Here is a 22,382-nt window from a genome sequence, read left to right as displayed (position 1 = left end):
CTGATGATTTAGGGAACACACTTTGAGAAGCCAGGATCTAGGGTATAGTCCTGTGATAACCCCACTTTCCTTTGGTAATTGGGCCTTTGCTGGTGTGTCCATCTACCCCTGGACCAGGTGGGAGACCTCACTTGCTGGCTGTTCTTTCTAAAATGATTTCTGTAATAAAACTCTGGCTAACCACTTTTTGAAAAATACATATTCTCGCATTTTATGTATTGGGGGGGGTAGGTGGGTTGGGAGTGTGTGCACATGTCATGCAAGTACAGGTCAGAGGTCAACTTAGCGGAGTTGACCGTCTCCTTCTGCCATCCAGGTTCCAGGAATCAAACTCAGGTCATAAGACTTGGACGCAAGCACCTTTGCCCGCTGAACTATCTCTCTGAATCCTCCTGGTTTTAGAAAGAAAACTGTAGCAGGTTGACAATCTGTTTTCAAAATGTTCCCAGGGATGTAAGGCAAAATTTAGTTGTAAATTGATCGCAGCTAGAGATTTCATTCCCACATGCTGTCCCAACTCTAGAAAAGCTGAAGGTCCCAGAATGCAAACCGGCCCCCGAGAGGCAACAGTGGAGTTTTAAGAAGGAAAACGGCCTAGCTCTCCCGAAGCCCAGGAGGGTAGAGTTTCACAGACCACACGAGTTGTCGTGCTTCCAGCCAAACAGACTGATTGAATTAGGCCTTTCTGCGTTAGATTTCATGTTGTTCTCTCTGGGATGGGAACATTGGAAGGGGCACACTATGCAACATAGTGGGGTCCTTTGAAAGCTGATTCATCAGATTGCCCATTTTAAGTAAGGTTAAATGATTTGCCTAAAGAGAGGCCCTGAAATAATTGTACCACTCTGTCCTCTGAGTGAGAGACCCACAGCCAGCCCCTGGTGTCAGCGGAAGCAAGCCTCCTGGAGTATGGGACTATGGCTTTCAGGGCCTCTAGAACAGCATTTGAGACACTGAACTGAGACCCATCAACCAAAGAAGTTTTGTTTTTAATCCATTTAACGTCTTGCTTTTGTTCTGAGAAAGGGTCTGACCCTGCGGCCCAGACTGATCTTGAACTTAGGGCAATCCTCCTGCCTCAGCCTCCCAAGTGCCAGTATGACCAGGTCTTTTTGAGACAGTGTCTCATGTTATCCAGGATGGCCTCAGACATTCTATGTAACCGAGGAAGACTCTGAGCTGATTTCTCCTGCCTCTGCTTCCCGAGTGTTGGAATCACAGGCGTGAGCTACCACCCCTGGAGCCCAGTTTTGGAACGGCTCTGTTATAGAGTTGTATGTAGCAAGAGCGCTCACTTGTCTGGTTGAAAAGAGGGAGAAAAGCAATGCTTCTAGGATGTATTTATGAAAGAAAATTGAGGTGATATAAATGCTTAGTTATTGGTGAAAGAACGTACATGGAGAATACAGAACTTCAGTCACTAAGTTTGCAAAGGTGGTATGTGATGAGGGTTCATGGCATAAGGGACGTGGTGCATAAATACTTAGAAATAATTGACACGCACTTACACTTGGTCACGGCTAATGTGTTGTAGGATGATCTTTTCAGTCTTGAATTTTTTATGCAGTTCGTTTTCGGGAGATACTAAATCTTCTTAGAAAATGAGAAACAGGGGCCTTTTGCCTAGAAAAATAACTAGGCCAATTAAGACCGACAATATAAATGGATAAGATTATCAAGGGGAAATGAAGGGACGTCCAGGGAAGCAGCTCACTGGAGGGTAAGAAAGCAGTTCTCCTCTCTAAGAGGAGTAGAGAACACAGGAGCATGAATGTCCCCAGGTGGGGTGGGGTACGGGGGTTGGGGATGATCTAGGCAAGAATCAATGTCTTCACATCAGTCACTGGCTCTGACCTAGATGAGTTCTGAGATGATGAAAGCGTAGACGCCAGTGGGCCCTAGGATCAGTCAGGCTGTGAAAGAGATCTGTCCTGGGATCTTGGTTTCTCATTGCAGGAAAAGACTTTAGGAGAGTCAGCAGGAGGGGCTGGAGAGATGGCTCAGCTGGCGAAGTGCTTGCTTTGCAAGCATGGAGACCTGATTGATCCCAAGTTTCTGTGTGTGCACTGGGTGACATGTGCCTCGTCAGCTGAGCTGAATCAGCAAGCCCCAGATGAGCCCCAATGCCCCGGTGACCAAAGCAGCTTCAGGAAGGAGGGCAGTTGAGGACAGTGTCCAGGTTGACCTCTCTATCCTCTACATGCATGCGTAACTATTTATCTGTCATACATGTGTAACACAAATCAACACACACACACACACACACACACACACACACACACACACACACACACACACCACAGAGTCAACAAGCAAGGTCTAGAAGAATCTACCAATGAGAGTCTTCAGCTAAATGGAGGAGAGAATTTTAGAAAAATAAAATATACACTATATGAACTATGCAAAGTACATTTTATAGGTAAAACCTGTTGATTTTTTTAATTGCTTTTGAATTTTATTCATTATTTATTCTAAGAAACAAAATAAATCTGTCATAGAAAGTAATTGGTTTTTAGTCCATGTATCTGTTTTTTACAGATTTACCTTATGAGCCTCCCAGGAGATCAACCTGGACCGGCCACAGCCACCCCACCCCTCAGTCCAAAGGTACAGGCTCAGTCCCCACTGCCTTGATCGGCATGTCCCAAGGCAGGGGTGACTACAGCCAGAATGAATTATAATCTCAGTGTTTGATCTGAGGTCTTCCCAACAGAGAGCGGGCTCCTTCTATTCATGATACAACATGTGTAATCTTTAAGCATGATGAGTCTTTTTGTTCGAGATGTAACCTACTTTTATAAAAAAAAAAAAGACTGTATCAGCAATTCTCATGGTGGACAAAGGAAGTTTCAGGAGATGTTTATGCACTGCTGATTTCCTTGCTGTGGCTCTGCTTGGCTTTCCCTCTTCCCTGGCACTTTCCCCACTCACCGTGGCCCATTTCATTCTCCTTTGTGAGTCAGCTCGAGTTTCTTTTTATTATGTTTAGAAGCAATGGCTACATTAGATTGTTTAAATCATTGGAAACATTTTAGAATGTTTATATTTGATTTTGTTAGAGGGGGCAGTTTCTTCTTACCACAAATGCTTCTTGTTATAGAATAAGTTTACTATCTCGACAATTAATTGATTATAAAGTAAATGGCACCGAAGACGTGCAGTCTTTTATCTGAATTGTGGCTAATAGTCTTTTTTTTTTATTCTTGCATTTTTCAGCTGCCCAGCCATCTCCCTCCACAGTGCCCAAAACTGAAGACCAGCGTCCTCAGTTAGGTGCGTTTCAGAAACCGTCTTGGGAACCCTAAGAAAAGTTACAGGCTCAGACAGGAGTTTCTAAAGTGTGTCCCCTTTAAAATGAACTTCATAACTGTCATGTATTTAAAATGAGGACTAGACCAGTAGCTGCTCATTTGGAAGGACTTTACTAAAATTCTGAGATTTTACTAAAGCTCCTCTAAAATCTGTAAGTTGAACATGGGCAAACCACTCTTTGCATGAAGGCTATGCCCTGGGGAGCTGTAAATTACGTTGACTCTCCATGGTGTGCATCCTAATGCCTGTGTCTGTCAGGTCTAAGGTAGAAAAACAGTGGGATGGTGATCTTGAACACCCTGGCCCTTACGGCCCCAGGTCCAACTTTGCCCCAGTTAGATTGTGGGGTTTATGGACTGTGGTTGATGGTGGGAATATCAGACCTCAAGGTTTTCTATCAACTATGATGCTTCCAGCTAGAAACTCTCCTGAGGTCCTGTGTGATATCTTCTCCTGTGGGAGGTAAAGGCAGGAATTTGGGAGGTAGGAACATTTTCACCTCTGTGCACATAGCTCTGTCTAGCAGCCTGACTTATCTTCTTCTACCCTAGATCCTTACCAGATCCTGGGACCCACCAGTAGTCGCCTTGCTAATCCAGGTGAGTTGTCACTTGTGATCTGCTCTACCGCTGCTTTTGAATCTGGAACAGTTTCAGAAATGTGTGCTGATGAGAAACTTTTCCAACCGAGGAACTTGGCTTTCAGCTCTCCTTTCACTGGACTATTTTATTTGCCTTCAAGAATAGATCAGGTATAAATTAAGATTTTAGCGTAGCCAAGAAGATTATAACCTAATTGAGTTTATAATGTTTCTCTAGGGTGAGTGCAACAAAGTAACAGCCTGAGTTCGGCTTAGTAATTTAGTAACTCTGTGTCTTGGCTAGCTCTGGAGACTGGTAATCTGAGGCCAGCAGGAGGAGGCTTCTGAATTGTGAGGAGGGGATCTGCCCTCAGCCTTCCTCCCTGGCTTCAGGATGGGCAGCATCTCCCTGTGCTTCCTTCATTGTCTTTCTTCTCTATGCCTCTGTGTCCAGACTTCCCCGTGTGCGTGTGTGTACACGTGTGTGTACACGTGTGTGGTGTGTGTGTGTGTGTGTGCGTGTGTGTGTTTGCTCATCTGTGTGGAAGCTGGAGGATAACCTTTGGTGTTAGGGTATCAATCCATCCACAATCTATCCACAATTCATCCACAATACCACACTATCTACTCCTTTTAGTTTTTAAAGACAGGCTCTCTCATGCCTGGAATTGTGCAAGCAGTCTAGGCCAGCTGTCCAGTGAGTCCCAGGGATCTAACTGTCTCTGCCTCATGACATGCTATGGTGTTTGGCTTTTTAAAATCTAGGTTTTCAAGATCAGACTCAGACATCTCAGACTTTTCCAGTCACACTGGAATATGGAATATGGGCTTCTTCGGTAGGCCTTGTCTGTTTTGATCACCTCTGTGAAATACTCTAAAACAAGGATTACTAGAAGCTAGTGGGGATTCAGCTTTCAATGTATGAATTTTAGGGGACAGTACCCAGCCTATTACTGAGGAGGTTCAATAACTGACGTTTTAAAGAGATAAGCTCATGACCATCAGAGTCCAGTTGTGGTCATCCATGAGGATGTGTTTCTGAATCAGATGCAGGGAGAGAGAAAACAGGCTCTTCATCGATACCTGGCTGCGAGCCTTCTTCACCTGTCCTCACAGGTCGACGGGTGCCAGCTAGCTTGCTCTGTGTGTTAGGATTCAGATCAGAACCAGCTGTGCTGGCACCGAACCCCGGGTGCCACGGCATCTGCTTCATATTCTCAGCTGTAAATTTGATGCCAAGATGTCACGGCCACGCTGTAAGTACAGGCTGGAGTTTCTGTCTCACAAACCTCAAGCCAAGCAGGGCTTGGGAAACATGAAAATTCAGATGCTCTCATCGTACGCGTCCCCACGAGAGAATCCGTACTCCGAGAACGTGCAATACCATCATTGTTGAGCAACAGAGCCTGCCGTGAAATTGTGATTATTGCTGATTAATTCAGTAAACATGTTCTGAGCAGCCCTACAAGCGAGGGGGCTCTTTTCCTCCATCGTTTTAGCCCAGTGCACACACTGGGTGCGGAAACCTTGTTTGCTTATCAGTGCGTCCCCCGTCCCTAGGGTGACAAGATGCAGTTCGCCCCAGGTGCTGTCACCTCGTGGAGAGAAGGGCACAGGCAGACACAATGCTGCACAGCCCATGGAGTCACTCAGTGGCCAGGTCTTCCAATCAGACATGGCTTGTGCTCCCCTCAGGCACCCTGTGTAACTGTGCAGTTGCCATTCCAATGCCCATAGTGGCTACTCAGCTACGGGAACAGACAGAGTGCCTACTGTGTGGTTGTGAGGACTGAGTTTGAATCCCCAACACCGTAGGAAAGCCAGCTATGTAGGATGGATGTGTATTTCTAGTCCTCCTGTTACAAGAAGGGAGGTAGAGATGGGAAAGTCCACAGGAGCTCACTGGGATGGCTTGGATTATACAGCTGTGAAGAACGGGTGCCTCAGACAAGGCAAGAAGGAGACCCAATGTTATCTCTCTCCTTTCCACAGGCGTGTCTGCACTTGTGCACACGTGAACACACATGTGTACACACATGAAGATTTGGTGGCATGGCCCTTCTTGGTGGTGGTGATAGCTAGGCTTTAGAAGGGCTAGTCCGGCACCACCATTCAGGTTAGATTAGAAAGATGCACTCGGAGGCCCCAGGCTCTGGGAACGCCAGCCTATGCCATGAAATAGCAAGCTGGAAGCTCCCACTCAAGGGCATGCTCATGCCTGGGGTTCCCGTCAGGCGCTGTATGGCCCGGAACATTGTTGTTTCCATCCTATAGAAGAAGAGTCGGGGACTCTGAGGTATCAGGAGCTTTTCCTGTGTCAAACAGAAAGGAGGCTCAGCCCGGGACCTGAGTTCTCTGAAGTCTGATTTTGTTTTCTTCTTCTTTTTCTTTTTACACTTCTGGAAGATGAGTTTGAAGGGAGGAGGGAAGCTTTGGAAAACATGATCCGTGGGTACTTTTATTTAACTTTTGTACAACAGTTGAGGTTGGAGGGATGAGCGTGAGGAAGAAGAGGGGAGAAAAGGACAAGGCTTAAGAGCAAGAAAAGACGGAAGGAAGGAAGGAAGGAAGGAAGGAAGGAAGGAAGGAAGGAAGGAAGGGAGGGAGGGAGGGAGGAAGGAAAGAAAGAAGGAGGGAGGGAGGGAGGGAGGGAGGAAGGCAGGCAGGCAGGCAGGCAGCAAGCTGCTTCAGGCAAACGAATTCACTGGAATCTGGAGAGTGAAAGGGACTGACTCCACATATGAGTACATCAATGAACAATTCATTCATTGTAAGCTTTTGTTCACCAAATATTAGAGCCTCTGATGTCATAAAGCAAGCACTAAAAACCATAAACAGCCACATAGGTCCTGACACAGTCACATTGTGGGACTTCTATACTCTGCCTGCTCTCATGTTTAGACACTTCTCCCATATGAAGCCAAGGAAAGACATTGCAGAATTGAAATGTACTACGGATGAACTGGAATATACATACGTGTGTGTGTGTGTGTGTGTGTGTGTGTGTGTGTGTGTGTGTGTGTGTGTGTGAAATAGTCCACTCAACACACTATTGGGTTATTTGGTTTTTGTTCTTTTGCTTTTCTTCTTCTGAGTATCATGGTGGAAACTTCTTCAAAAATTTTCATCCATTTTTAATGAAAAGATTTTACTATACAATGTGATTTTTTTTTAAAAAAAAATGTTGAGTGTATGTGCCATGTGAGTTCATGGGCACCATGTTCATGTAGGCACCCTTAAAAGACAGAAGAGGGTGTCGGGTCTCCTTGAACTGGAGTTATAGGTGACTGTAGTGGTCCTTACATGGCTGAGGGAGGACCAGCCAATTCTTTTAACTCCTGAGTCATTTATCAACACATGCCCTACATATGCATTCGTGAGCTGATGTCAGTGTGTGGACATCCCGTCGTCTCCGCTCCAAATATGCATCTGGTGTGTGCTTTGAACAGTTATTTTTCCTGCTGAGAAAGGTGTGTCCTGGCATTCCTACCTTATGAATCAGTAGGGAGCCACCAGCTCCTCTACATTCCATCAGAACTGCTGATCACCGAGCTCCTGGGATGGACTCCAAGTCCCTTCCTGTGGAGCAGCCTTTCTCGAGTCCTGTCCGGTGGCCAGGCATTCCGTAAGATGCCTCCAGCTCCTTGAGAAGGGGCAGAGCCATTTCAGAGAAGATTTGCCAGTTGTTAGGACGTGAAAGCCTGTTACATTCAGGAGAGGGCCGAACAATTTGTAGACCCGAGAGAGGACAGCCTAGGGAGGACCATCGGACTGCAGAGTCATGTGTAGGCATGTGTAAGAGTATCAGCCTGAAGTTTGACCTCTGCTGACCTGGGCATAATGGCCTGTCCGCTCATGCACCTGTTTCCACAGAACTGTGTATTAAACATGATTTTTCAGGGATTAAATACACTGTCACCTATGAGTATTTATAGCCGTGGGTAGCCCTGGTGAGCTAGCCCTGAGAACCAGCCCAATCCAAGCTTCTGCCTGGTCAGTGTGGTGCCCTGGATAGGCAACTGCTTTTGGCTACGTCCTGCCTGTCAGGGAGGAGGACTGACCCTGGAATCCCAGACAAGCCACTGTGCCTATCTGGCATCTACATGGCTTCTGCGCATCTGAACCCCAGTCCTCACATTTGCATGGTGAGAGCTTAAAGATCTGGACCATCTCCCAGCCACAACCTTGTCTTTTCTTACTATTTTGGCTGGCGAGTGACCCCCCCCCAACCCTCACTAGGCTTTGTATCAGGGTTCTATTCTGTATTCACAGTGCACCCCATCACACCAAAAACGGCACAGCCCAGGTGGTCGTGGCAATTTAGTAAATTGCCTTTGAACTGTTGGCTAGCACTAACTCATTTAACTTACCTGGTGATGGTTCCTCAGTACCTCTACCCTAGTAGGCTTGAGAACGATTGCTCAGTGAGAACATGTGTGGCCTAATTGAATTTAGAGATTGGCCAACCTCTGCTGTTTATAGTGTTTACCTGAGCCTTTGTTGGTTTTCACAGCTAGTTTCATTTTCTCGCTCTCAGGCCAATGGATTTTGCTTCTAGAAATCTTCTGGGGAGGCTTGGCAGGCTTGTTTTCAGCCGTGAGCCCTGTGTCTTCCTGGCTAATAAGTAAAGTAAAACAGCCTAGGGCAATGTGAGTCCATCTGTCCTCCAAGCTTTGAGCTCCCTGTGCGGGTTGCATGTTTCTGGCTCTTCAGGAGTGAGGGAGACAGGAGACTCTCCCCACCCCCCGCCTCCCTCCTCCACACGCTCATAAGGGAAGTGGCTGAGGGACAGATTCCCAAAGACGATGCCAATGTTTGAACAGATAGCAAGTGTTATTTGTTCTGTGTATTTGTACGAAATCTGTAGGGTGGCTCTCTCGCTATGGGAGGAAGTTGACACTAAATATTTATTTTCCAGCAACTGTCCATGTTTGGAGTGAGGCATATGTTAGACTGTTAAATCCAAAACCCACAGCTTCTCCTATTCCCAGGTCATCTGTGGAATTCTTTTCTCAAGTTTTAATCCTTTGGTTACAATCTATATACGAAAACCATATGGCTCTCTTGTTCTGCCTTTATATCTTCCAATGCATATTAATGAGCCGTTGAGGCAGCAGCCCGCCCGCCTGCCCGCCCGCCCTCCATTGAGGACGGTTTGTATGCGTTGCCCTGCAAAAGCACCGGCTCCCATCCCGACAAGCTACAAGCTGCTAATACATCACAAATGTGTCGCTTGACTGAAAACAACCCTTTCCACAACATCGCCAAAAGAGGCTGACCTTTCTCACCATGCTGCCGCATGGGCAGATCCACAGACACGCCTTTCCACGTAGCCCGCATAGACAAGACCATCAGGCAGTGTACAGAGGGCGTCAGTGGGAAGGGTGGGGAGAAAGAGAGTCCATAACTGAATCTTACGTTCCATCAGTTCCCTGAATAAGTGACAGTCTCACCATCGATCACACCTATTGTGTTCCTTATCATAGCATAAACGATGATCTTTCTGATAATGAGCCCAAGGCAGCGGTGCTTCCCTGGAGTCTGGGAAGAGAGCTTTGCCTCCCGCTCACTTTAAAACTAAAGCACATGCCATATAACGTTGTTTCTCCTAGTACCCAACATGACTGTGACTCAGGGCGCAAACAGTAGACAGACCTGGAGTGTCCTGTAGTTCCCTCTGTCCACCTGGCCTGTAGTATCTGGGTGGCATACGCCTGTCCAGCTAAGTGTATCTCTGGAGAAGTAGGAAGCCAAGGGACAGAGCAGAGCAGTACAGAAAAGCCCTGGGTCCAGAGCCTACCTATTCGCTGTAAAAATCCAAGACTCCTTGGACCTGTGAGACACGGTGGCTACAATGATATGCTTACACTTTTCTCTGAGAAGACATGAGAGTCAGAGGCATGGCTCAGCCAGCCAGGCGCTTGTGTTACAAACACTAGGAACTGAGTTTGATCTCCAGACGCCATGTCAAAGTGAAGAAAACAAACAAAAGAACAAACACAAAGACCTCAGTGTGGTTGCGAACATACCCAGTGGTGAGGCAGCCTAGGCTAATGGAAACCCCAAGCCATCAAGCGAGCCTGTCTTAAAAAACAAGGTAGGACAATATAACCAAATTTCCTTTTTACCTTTACATGCATACACACACACACACACACACACACACACACACACACACACACACACACACACTGCTCATTCTGACTGAGCCAGGGTCGCTTAGATTCCAAAGCATTCCACCCGTAGCCAGTTGTCTTTTAGAAGCACTGTGGTGCATGGGTTTCTGTCAGGGTGCATTTGACCCAGGACTGGGAATAGGTGATCTTAGTTTGAGACAGAGCCAGTTCTTTTTTCTGAACTTCCTCATTTTGAGAGGGTTAATTCTGTCCTAGGAAAAGTTCTGACAGAGTTGCCATCTGAGCGCCAGCCAGATCTTATGTTAGAAATAACAGTGTTTACTTCCGCTCTCTATTTGCTTTTCCATAAACTCGTAGGTGTTCATTTCCTAAATCTGACTTTTGTTATTTCACTCTACCCGGCCAATATAAATGGTGGCAGGCCATTATGGCCTTCCACAGAGTGGCCTTTTCCGCCTCCCAGGATGGGAAAAAGTAGCTCATTCATTCTCCTGCAAACAGGGGTGCTCTCTGAAAGATGCCCAGCGTAGAAGGAAACATGCCAAACTTTGCCCTGTGTGTGGTGTGTGTGTGTGTGTGTGTGTATGGAGAACTTGGGTCTCTGAGGCCAGTATGAGAGCGATCGGGGACTGCCATCAAGGCCAAGTGTCCTAGAAGTGGAGGCAGAGATAAGGACACCCAAGGGATGGCTCCATTCTCAGAAGGAAGCAGCATTGGGCAGGAGGAAGGCTGAGTAGCCTCCAGCCTTCTTAAAGCTGAGCCACCATGTGCTAGCCTGGCTCCTAAGGAGCTATGGGGCGCAAGCAGCATTCAGAATCAGGGTGTCCTGTGGTCCCCTTCATCAGTGTGGCCTGGCACATCTGGGTGTGGAGCATTTCCTGTCCAGCCAACGTTTGCTCTCTAGATAAATAAGGAGCCAAGAATCAAAAGTAGCAACAGCCCAGAAGCAGATATATGGGGCCAGGGTCGGGGACAAGACCTGATCAGGAGGTCTGCCCTCGAAGAGTGAGCCTCCTGAGTTTGGTTCTCACTGGCTTTGTGTTCCTCCTGATCATTAGGTAGTGGCCAGATCCAGCTGTGGCAGTTCCTGCTAGAACTCCTGTCTGACAGCTCCAACTCCAACTGCATCACCTGGGAAGGCACCAACGGGGAGTTCAAGATGACAGACCCGGATGAGGTGGCTCGGCGCTGGGGGGAGCGGAAGAGCAAGCCCAACATGAACTATGACAAACTCAGCCGTGCCCTCCGCTACTACTACGACAAAAACATCATGACCAAGGTGCATGGGAAGCGCTATGCCTACAAGTTTGACTTCCACGGGATTGCCCAGGCCCTGCAGCCCCATCCCCCCGAGTCGTCCCTGTACAAGTACCCCTCCGACCTGCCATACATGGGCTCCTATCACACCCACCCCCAGAAGATGAACTTTGTGGCTCCCCACCCTCCGGCCCTCCCAGTCACATCTTCCAGTTTCTTTGCTACCCCGAACCCATACTGGAATTCGCCGACTGGGGGCATCTACCCGAACACTAGGCTCCCAGCCAGCCATATGCCCTCTCACCTGGGCACCTACTACTAGAGACCAGATAGAGGCCTTTCCCAACAGTGCACAATCGCCTAGCAATCACCACAAACTCAGAGAACACAAATCGAAAGTGCCTCCTGAGGAATGGAAACGGTTGGCCAGAGCTGGGGAAGGAAGCCGGGGAAAGAAAACCAAAGACTCACAGGGGAGGGTGGGCACCACCCAAGTATTACTACAGAAATAGAAGAAGCTCAAAATATACTGTACATGGACATATAACCTGTGGTCCACCCTTGTCAAAGACATTGTATGTAGAAAAGCGTGACCGAGAAGAACAACTGTCCAAGGAAGTGGCCTTAAGTAGTGTACAAACTGTAGAGTGTGGGACCTTGCTTGTACCAGGATTCAGTGAGAGCAATAGAACCATAACAGTCTTGGCCTAGCACACCATCATGTGTGATGACATTTGAAGGGAAACTACCTGTGTTTAAAAACAGAAAAAAACATATCCAAACCAAATAAGAAGAGGAAAAAAAAAAAAAAAAGATGGCGGCCCCTCCACAGACCACAATGGCTGTGGACTTTCTTGGCTGGCATTTGCTGTTTTCATTGAAATCAGGTTCGTTCCATTTGATAGGGAGCTGCCAGCTCTGTCAAACTGTGAAGATGACCCAGCGTCTCATCACCTTTTCAGTATTACGGGAAATGTGGGCCATGTGGTGGGCGGGGAATGTATGTGCATGTTGTTGTGAGTATGTGATCATAGAAGAAAGACTGAAACGGAGGAAGAGATAGAGGATCAGGGGTTGGGGAGGGAGTGAAGGGAGAGGAGGAAGTGGAAGAGGAAGAGGAGGAGGGAGGAGGAGAAAGGGGGAGGAAGAAAAGGAGGAAGAGGAGAAAGGAGGAGGAAGAAAAGGAGAAAAATGAGGAAGAGAAGGAAAAGAAGAAAAGAAGGGGGAGGAAGAGGAGAAGGAGGAAGAGGAAGAGGAAGAGAGGAAGAGAAGCAAGCTGCTCAAGCCACCACAGCTGAATTTAGGACATCTTGGGACCAAAGAGCATGAGTCAAGATGTTTGATGCTGCCAGGGTTGTAAGAAAGGACACAGATTTGTGGAGGACTGGGAGCAGTAGTATTCAGAACCAAAAATATGTCTCTTTGTGAAAAGGAAATCATAACTGGAATTGTCTGATATTTAAAAAATTCAGGACCTCAGTATTCAATGGAGGCTTTGTCCTTCACAGGGGGCAGTTGAGAGGTGACCTTGGTGGCTACCATGGTCAGAGACCACACAGGCATTGTGGGTAGGTGGGCTCCAGTTTTCCTTAATGAGTCGCGAACGCTGTGCGTTCGTCAGAACGAAGTCTACAAGTCAATGGTTTTTTTCTTTTTATATAATAATTATATAACTTATGCATTTATACACTACGAGTTGACCTCGGCCAGCCAAAGACACACCACACACACACACACACACACACACACACACACACACACACAAAAGAGACAATCAAACATATGATGTGGCCTTGAATTTTAACTCTGTAATGCTTAATGTTTACAATATGAAGTTACTAGTTCTTAGAATGCAGAATGTATGTTAATAAAAATGAGCTTGGCCTCTCATGGCGAACCAGAATGGCCGTGGCGTCCATTTGTACTTCTTTGCTGATGAACAGTTGCCTAGCAGAAACTTCACTGACTCCTGGGGGTTTGTGGAACAGTCTTAGTTTGTCCAAGAATGTGAACAGATGGGAGTCATACAGATGGGGCGTGACTCAAGCACACGAGCAGCATGGACCAACTGACTCCCACGAGCTCTCTCTCATTTTCAGCCAATACGGAAAGAGCACAGGGCCTCCATGATTGCTCCGAGCAGGTAAAGAGGCCTCCACAGCTCAGGCTGTCACCGAGGAATTCCATTCTACACTGGCTGCTGCTGGCCACCCACCCGGCTTATTGTCATGATGGTGAGATTTTTGTTGTGTGACGAACAAGCCGTTGTTTTGCCCAGTTTTGTCATCGCTATCAGGACATCAGTCATGGAGAGCTGCAGTTCCTTCTTGCAAAGCACCAGGGGAAGGCACAGGGGATGGCTCAGTGACTACAGCTCTTGCTTGCACTCGTGAGGACCTGAGACTGAGTGGTAGAAGCTTTGTAAAAGCCAGGTGTGGTGGCCCACCCTTGAAATCCCATCTAAGGCAAGAGGGGAGATACATGGATCCCTGGAATTCACTGGCCAGCTAGCCTAGCCTGCTTTGTGAGGTTCCAGGCCAATGGGAGACCTTGTCTCAAAAAACCATGGAAGGTACTTGAAGACTGACACCCAAGGTTATTTATACTATGACCCCTTTGTGCACACATAATGTAGACATACACAAATACACACACACATGCACATGCGTGCACACATATGCATCGCCCCCCTACACACACACACACACACACACACACACACACACACACACAAGTGTGCTTGAGGCACAGCTTCTGAGCTTACCACTTGGCTCCTCATACTGAGGACTGCACCAGTTACACGATGCTCTCTGGCTTTACACCCCAGAGTCTTCAGTCCTGGGGTGACTTTCCCAGCTCACCTTCACTCCTGTATCGTCTATGATCTCATATCAATTTCTCTGGGTATCTCTTGTCCTCTTCATGTCACAAACGCCACCGCCACCTGGGTCAAGGTGCTGTGACGGTGTGGCCTAAGCCACCTGCCAGAAGCAACAGGCTCAGGCCCTGTCTGAGCCTGAGTCAGTTTTTTTTAAATGGGCTGTTACGTGTCATAGCAGTTTCAGGACTCCGTTTGCACTTTGTAATCCCTTCGCTGTGGCTCAGTGCACTTGCCAAACCCCTGCGCCGTGCATTTTGGCAACAGCCTGTGAACTCAGTAGGATGTGATTACCAAAGCTTCAGATGGGCCCTCACGGCAGGATGGAGAGGAGTCCAGATGTCAGTCATTCTGCAGCAGCTGGGGAAAGGCCTGTAGATGGCCTGCATCTCCTTAGGAGAAAAGAGAGCAGAGCACCAGTGTTGGCTGCTAGGGCAGGGATGGGGGAGCCACGTGGTCCCGGGGAGGGGAGCACAGAGCCAGGCACACCTACGTTCTTTGTGTAATGTACAAATTCATTTGGGTAATCACTTAACCCCCCCTCCCCCGCCCTGCCTCTCGAGACCGCACTGCTAGTGAAATAATAGAAACCATTGCCCTTAGATTTCAATCCTGACAGATGTTCTCAGTTAGGTCCCTCACAGCCCTCCCCTCCATCCCCTGCACACTTGGGTCATTAGCAAGCCTCAGGCATAGCCCGAGCCACTGCGTGATTTTGAGATAACACAGTACTGGTTCTCTGGAGTCTTCAACGAACGTGAACTAATGGTCAAGGTCTGGGTCAGTCTCCGTGGCCTTCTAAGGGACTTTGCTATGCCCCACCTCCCCTCAGTCTCTCCCTGTCCTTTGGGGTGTCCCTTGCATGAATGCCAGCTGCTGGCAGGACATGTCATCAAGGACCTTTGGGACTCTACTGGATGTGATTCCCAGTCTCAGTCAAGACTTGACCCTTACCCCAATCCACTCTTGCATATTAGAAGGTTCCAGATGACATCTCGTTGGGATCCATGTCCCTCTGAGTATCCCTCTGCATGGTCGGTGTTGACTCACCTGCCCTTGGAAGCCAGATCCCAAACAGCTGCACTCAGAGGGTAGGTGCTGTGCATATAGTTGTGCAAGCTGGGGAAAGGACAGAAACCAGCGAGGCATAGCAGAGCGCATTGAATACTATAGGCTATAAGTATGGCTGTCTGGCAGAGGCTGGTCACTGGGGTTGAGGGTTACAGTCACTTCTTCTGGCTGAGCCACTTTCCTGGATGCCCTTACCCCCCACCCCACGACAGACTGAAGCCATAAAGCCCAAGCCCTCCTCTCTTATGCTGATTCTGCCAGGTGGAGGTGTAGCCTGGTGCTAGAACACTAGCCTAGCACGCACAGCCTCCGGCACAGGTCTCACAGGGAGGTCAGAAATGTCCTGGGATCCACCCTAACACAAACACCTAGACGTGGGACCGGAGAGCAGAATGCAGAGAGGCTGTGAAAACTGTGAAACTGGCAAAAACTAGAGCCAGCAGTCGAGGATCCACATACAGACCAGGCACAACCGCGTCTCCTGGTTATCTTTTTATGCATGTACCTGTGTTTTCTGTATATGTGTGTCTGCCTGCATATGTGTGTGTGTACATCATGTGGAGGCTGGAAGAGGGTTTTCAAGCCCCTGGATCTGGAGACAGTTGTTAGAGACTGTGTGAGTAGAAACTGAACCCCAGCCCTGTGGGAGAGCAGAGTGCTCAGAGCCTAGGGCGTATCTCTGCCTCCTCTCCTAATCAGTTTTAACTGTCACCTTGACACTGTCTAGGGTCACTGAGAGTCTAGGTGAAAGGACTCCCCAGATCAGATTAGCCTGTGGGTGTGTCTGTGAGAGGTTGCTTGCTTGTTAGTTGATAGGACTCTGACCACTTTGGGTACCACCATTCCTGGTCAGGTTGCCCCAGCCTGTGTAAGATAGCTAGCTAAGCACCAACCTACAAGCCAGGCAGCAGGCAGCCCCTTCCACGGTTTCTGCTGAACTTATAGCTCTCAGGGGCTTCCCTGGTCAATGCATTAAGTAATCAGTGGTCCCACCTTCTGGTTCCTGCCTTGACTGACTTTCCCGGATGATGATGAACTGCTCTGGAAGTGTGAGTCAAGTAAGGCCTTCTCTCCACAAGCTGCACTTGGCGAGAGCATTTTACCAGAGCAACAGAAGGGACGCTAAACACCTGTGTTGTCTAATCACGCCTTCCAGCTGTTCCTATGAAACTTGCTTTGATGCTTATGGTATTTACTCTGTTTTTGGAATTCTATGAGCCGTGTATTTGCTCAATTTCCATTCTTTCCTCTGTCCCAACTACACACACACACACACACACACACACACACACACACACAGAGACACACACACACACACAGAGACACAAAGACACACAGAGACACACACACAGACACACATGCAAACACACAGACAGACACACATGCACACATAGACACACATACAAAGACACACAGAGACACACACACAGACACACATGCAAACACACAGACAGACACACATGCACACATAGACACACATACAAAGACACACAGAGACACACACGCAGACACACATGCAAACACACAGACAGACACGCACATGCACATACACGCACACACACACTGGTGAGCCCATTTACTTTTGTTCATATGGATGTGTATTTAAGGCTGACTGCTTGGTCACTAGAGCAGATAAGTCCCCCTTTCTCAGCAGCCATTAACTTCCTGTAGCTATTCACCTAGGGGCAGGGTCTTGTAAGACTTGCCCCATCCATATTGGATGTCAACTGGTATGGTCACTGTGTAGGTCTTGCTTAGGCAGCCATATTGTTGAGACTTCATAGATTGCAGCATCCCTGTAGTATTTAGAAGACACTATCTCACAGTGGACATTCTGGCCTTCTGTCTCTCACAGTCTTTCAGCCCCCTCTTCTTTTTTTTTGGTTCTTTTTTTCGGAGCTGGGGACCGAACCCAGGGCCTTGCACTTCCTAGCAGCCCCCTCTTCTTCCACGAGTCCCTGAGCTGGGTTGTGCTATAGACATAATCAAGTGGGGGTGGGGTCACAAGGAGCTTTTCCTCTGCATTTTGATTAGTTTTAGATTTCTATGGTTGGCCTTCCATGAGGCAACTATTTAAAACTGCTTGACCGGTTAAGCCTTTTATCTGGATCTCCCGGGGTCAGAGGCAAACTATTGTAAGTTGCCATCCAACTTCCACACTGGTCAGCTTCATGCTGACCTAAAAGCCAGTGCAAAGGTCATCTTGGGAGTGAGAACGCAGGTGTAAACCACCCTCGGTGCTGGCACAGTTTGTGATAGTAGTAAGTTGTGTGCACGGCAGAACCAGAAGGTTTAGATATTAGAGGCTCTGGGATGTTCCCATGTGTGTGCTCCTGTGGTTCTTTGTGGGAACTGACCTAAACCTAGTCTGCCTACTGATGTGAAGAACGCCTCTGCCTGTTCAGAGGTGCAGGGTCCGGGTAAAGGGCAGAAGCAGCCCGTTTATAGGACCGCTGAACCTGTTCCCTCACAGCAGGAAGCCTGCCTCCTGAGACACCCATGCATAACCTCAACCATGCTGTGTGAGGGCACGGGAGAGGGGATTGTCAGTCACAGCCTGCTCGGCATTAGACACGGCTCAGCTAAGAGTGTCAGCCTGCCTCAGGGACTCCCAACCCTTCTGCAGACAACTGTTTCCACCTCAGAGTTGGCAGGGGAGGCTGACTGAGAGCCAGAGCAGCCTTCCTATGTGGGCTCAGGAGGTGAGAATAAGAGGAGAAATGCAAGTCAGAGATCGTGTCTGGTATCTTGATTAGCAAGCTCTGAGAGGCTAACAACTTTGTGTTTGTTGTAGGAGGTGTGTATGTGCGCATGTGCCTATGCACATGCATGTGCGCATGGCACACTTGTGTGTTCAAATGCATGTGGAGACCAGATGCTAATGTCAAGATGTCTGTCTCAATCTCCTCTCACCTTAACTTTTGAGACAGCTTATTCACTAAACCGCTTTTGGCTAGATAAGCTAGCTAGCATGCACCAGGATACCCGCGCTCTGTTTTCCCAGCATGCCCCAGGATTGCCCCACCTCTGTTTTCCCAGGATTGCCCCACCTCTGTTTTCCCAGCATGCCCCAGGATCGCCCCGCCTCTGCTTCCCTTACCTTGAGTTATAGATACTCTCTGCCATCTTCACGACTGCTGGGAATATGAACTCAGGTCTTATGCCAGTGTAGAAGATATTTTAGCCACTGAGTCATGTCTCCAGCCCTGATATAAACAAATTTTAAGTAAGTTTAGTTAATTTCTTTCTTTCTTAGTAGGGCCACAACTGGAAAAGGTTGGAGGTGAGTGGATGGTAACTTCTAAGCTCTTTCCTGTTAAGGATAAAGGGAAAAGAGAAAGCGAGGCGTCTGCTTCTTTCCTGTGGTTCCGGGCTTTGGTTCCAGCTCATGGTTGCAGGCTGTGGTTCTAGAACACAGTTGCAAGCTATGGTTCCAGGCCATGGTTCTTAGACCACAACTCCAGGCCATAGTTCCAGACCAAGGCTCTAGGCCGGCGGTTCTCAGGCCATGGGATCAGATCAGGGATTTGAATTGATTACATTGAAATGGGTTCAGGCTGCTGGTACAAGGGAAGGGCCGATCTCTAGTCTAAGGAATGTGTGCGTGAAGATTCCAGGCCCAGAAAGGAACTTCTTGATAGACATCATTTCCCTCCTCTTAACTTTAAGACCAGTTGTTGAAATATTTTAACGTTAACAGAAAAATCGACAAAACATACATACACGAGCTTTTTAATTTAACTTGCACAATAGCTCTGAGACGTTGTTAGAAAATCAGTCTACCTCACACGAGCACCTTCCAGGGTTCAGAATTCTGACAGCCTCCCTAAGCCACCAGTTGGAGAATCTTCCCAGCTGTCAGGCTAAGTGCCCTCCCATGTCTTGGAATTCTGGTCAGAAGCCTGCTTGGTGGTAGTTATCAACAGGAAATGGAACACAACCCTCCCATTTCCCCCTCCCACCCTTCAGTCTTAGCCCGGGACAGTGGCTGGCTGGTGGTGCCTCTTATACAAGCACACGAGTTGAAAGCACTGGGTTCCAGCAGTGTTAGCTGCTTGTGCCTGACATCAGTGAAGAGACTCCCGCCACACACATGAGCTGCTCACTTAGTGTCTTCACCGATGATCTGCTCTTTGGCATCAGAGGTGGAGACCAGCTCACACCGGGAAGGTCCCACCTCTAGGTCAAGCTACCCCATTCCTGTCCCCATTCACATCAACACCAGAGTCAAGACAGAGAGATGGACAAGGATGGCTGCAGTAGAACACGGTTCACATGTAGAGTGGGACAATAGCCTGGCAGCCCTCGCTGAGATGTTTAGTCAGACACAGGGCAGAAAGCAGATTCCCAGACAGAATAGGTATTCCAGAGCAGGTCTCACCTCCTCCTGTGAGAGAGAGCCAGCATGAGCCTTAAGAATCCTTCCTGTGGAAACGTGGCCAATGAGGAGTAATGGTTCCTTACTGGACAACGGACACGTCTGGGGTTGGTTGATTTTAACAGTTGTCCTTACCGCCATCACAGTCTGCCTCTGTATCTTTGGCAGCCCCTGGTTACAGTCACAAGAAGCTTAAAAAAAGAGGGTAGGATAGAGCATGAAGGTGGACTTCTGTGATCCCAGCAGTTGAGAGGCAGAGGCAGGAGGATCAGGGTTCAAGCTTATTCTCAGCTAAATAGCGAGTTCAAGGATGCCCTGGGTGTCTGAGGTTCATCTCCACCACTGTGAGTAAATACTTAGGTGGAAGCCTCTTAGAGGGGGGAAATAGCACAACGCAGTCATGCTTCCAGATTAGGCAGCATCATGGCAGGGAAACTGAGGAAGGAACTTAAAGTAGCTAATCACATCCCATCCACAGAGTAGGGAGAAATGAATTAATGCACACATCCCTGATCTCAGCTGGCTTTTTAAAACAAACAAACAAACAAAAAAACCAAAAAACAAAACAAAACAAACCCCGTGTCAAAAGTCAGGACTGAAATCTAGGGAATGGTTCCACCAATAGTGGCCTGGATTGTCCCACCTTAATTCAGTCCTATATAGATATGCTTATAGGCCAGTCTGATCTAGGCAGTTCCTCAAGTGGCCTTCTTCTCCTAGGTGGTTTTAGGTTGTGTCAAGCTGACAATTAAAACTGACCACCACAACTTCACTCCCAAACTTGCCACTTTAAAGAGATAACCTTCCTCTCTTGTTCCCTAGGCCTTACCTCATAATATAAACCAGTCCAACTTTGAAAAGCCCCCTGGTCTTTACAAGTCCTGATACTTTGAAGTCCATAGTCTCTTAACCGTGAACTCCTGTAAAATCAAAACTAAGGTGTACAGTCCTAACTTGCAATGGTAGTGAGGAAACATTGTTATCCCTAAAGAAGGAACAGTGAGATTAAAACAAAACCAAAACTCAGCAGCAGCTACGAAACCCTGCAGCCGTGTGTCCAGCATTGGGAGCTTGTGGTGTTCCTCTGGGCTAAGGTCTTGGACTGTCCCACCCCTGCAGCCCTGTTCTGTGAAGCACACAGTCCTCCATACCTACAGCAGCTTCCTTAGTGGACATTCCTAGGTCTAGGCTTCTCCAGGGTCCACTGCAATGGAGGCTTCATACAGTGGCCTCTCAGGTACAGGGACCCCAACCCCGCCACATACTGCCCAGCCTCAGCTGTTCTCCGTGCCTCTCAGTCTTGTATCTCTGCCTTCAGGGCCAGTACTATGCAGAGCTCTTGTCCATATTCACCATCAACACTGGAGTCAGACAGACAGATGGACAAATATGGCTGCAGTAGGAGAATGTGGTTCGCATGTAGCGGGTTCTGCTGCCCCCTTTGGACCACAACTTCTGTGTGCTGACCCCAAGGAAACACTTTCCCAGGCAGTTGATTTTGAGGAGCAAGGAACCCCTTAGGTTTAGTCTTTCCTTAAATGAATTCAAATATCCCACAAGATGGAGCTTCTGATGGGTGGGATCTTAACCCCAGGCGAGCCTTCCCATTGTCCCAGGACTGTATTGTGTTTTCACTTCAGAGCACTGGTGTCTTTAACAAGAAGCACTGCTGCTCTCTCAGCATGAATGTCCTCACGTCCTGAAATTTCCTCACACAAGATCATCTATCACCCTCAAACTTAATCCCACAGAAGCTCTTAGGACACCAGCAGAATGCAGGCAGATTCTTGGCCAAAATGTCACACTAATGGCCCCTAACCCAGCTCATGATAAAGTCAAGATCTTTATTCCTTGTCCCCTCTGAAGTCTCACAATCTCAGCCTTATCTACTCTTAGGAAATTCAGTGCTCAAACCTAGGGAATGGTGCCCCTCATAGTGGACTGGGTATTCCTACCTCAATTAACTTAAGGCAGTCCTCCATAGGTATGCCTAAAACTAGTCCAGTCTAATCTGGACAATCCCTCATGTGCGCTCTCAGCCTCCCTGTTTCCCAAGCTCACACTGGAACAGCTAATTAAGTTCTGCTTCCAGCATTCAGTGACTCTTCTAGCCCCATGTACCAAATCCGTCCACAGTCACGTCACAAATTAGCTCACAAGTGTAAAAGCCACAGTCAGGCTTATCACAGCAGTGGCCCCATTTCTCAGCTGTGTTTCTGTTCCTGAGATAGCATACCCTACCGAAAGCAACTTTGATGGAAGAGTTTATTCAGCTCACAATTCCAGGTTCTTTATTGTAGGGAAGTCAAGGCAGGACCTTAGAACGGCTGGGCACACCCACTGTATCAATGCATTCCTTAGGGGACATTCGATGGCATTTGAAAAAGAAAGAAAGAATACTCACTCTTAATGTGAAGATGAGAATCAGGAGGCTGGCGTCAAGAAGGGACTGAGGTTTTGGTGTGTAAAAGGTCCTGTGTTTGATCTCCACCAGGGACAAAGGCTTAGGGGAGGAAGAAGAGGAGGAAGAGAAAGAGGGTAAAGAAAGAGGGAAGGGAGGGGAGATAAGAAAGCAGCAGAGAAATATAATCTGCTTCCTTGGGGAGGAGTCACATGAGTTGTCTTCCTATGTTTTAAATGTGCTATGCAAAAGGGATTAGTCAACATCTCTGCAGAGAAACAAGCCCTGAGGAGCATTGGTCAGTGCACGGTGGGAGGCGCAGCACTCTGGTGGACTTCTGCATGGGAGGCTGCACTTGCTCTTAGGAG

The 22,382-nt window shown here is 48.0% G+C and overlaps 1 protein-coding gene and 1 long non-coding RNA gene across 21 annotated transcripts in view; one reads left to right on the top strand and one right to left on the bottom strand.

The window, feature by feature from the left end:
- Positions 1-13,189, top strand: part of Erg (ETS transcription factor ERG) — a 222,192-nt gene extending 209,003 nt beyond the window's left edge. For 10 of the 19 annotated variants that reach the window (XM_087575354.1, XM_087575352.1, XM_087575355.1 and 7 more), the window contains 4 exon segments: positions 2,539-2,607; positions 3,217-3,273; positions 3,864-3,911; positions 11,088-13,189. In XM_087575354.1, coding sequence (XP_087431480.1) covers positions 2,539-2,607; positions 3,217-3,273; positions 3,864-3,911; positions 11,088-11,608 — 695 coding nt within the window. In that variant the 3' untranslated portion in view covers positions 11,609-13,189. 19 annotated transcript variants of the gene reach the window in all.
- Positions 13,071-19,112, bottom strand: LOC148002555 (uncharacterized). Of its 2 annotated transcripts, none has more exons than XR_015633030.1 (4): positions 19,019-19,112; positions 18,336-18,441; positions 15,215-15,283; positions 13,071-14,556 (listed from the first exon to the last, which is right to left on the bottom strand). It is a non-coding gene; the product is annotated as an uncharacterized LOC148002555 (long non-coding RNA). The 2 variants fall into 2 exon arrangements; XR_015633029.1 differs by having other exon boundaries at positions 15,119-15,283; positions 19,019-19,108.
- Between the last annotated feature and the right edge of the window lie 3,270 nt (positions 19,113-22,382).

This window comes from Rattus norvegicus, chromosome 11 (assembly GCF_021556685.1).
Source record: "Rattus norvegicus strain SHRSP/BbbUtx chromosome 11, alternate assembly SHRSP_T2T, whole genome shotgun sequence".
Classification (NCBI taxonomy): Eukaryota; Metazoa; Chordata; class Mammalia; order Rodentia; family Muridae; genus Rattus; species Rattus norvegicus.
Note: the sequence above shows the minus strand (reverse complement) of the source record. Positions and strands in the feature narration are given on the sequence as shown.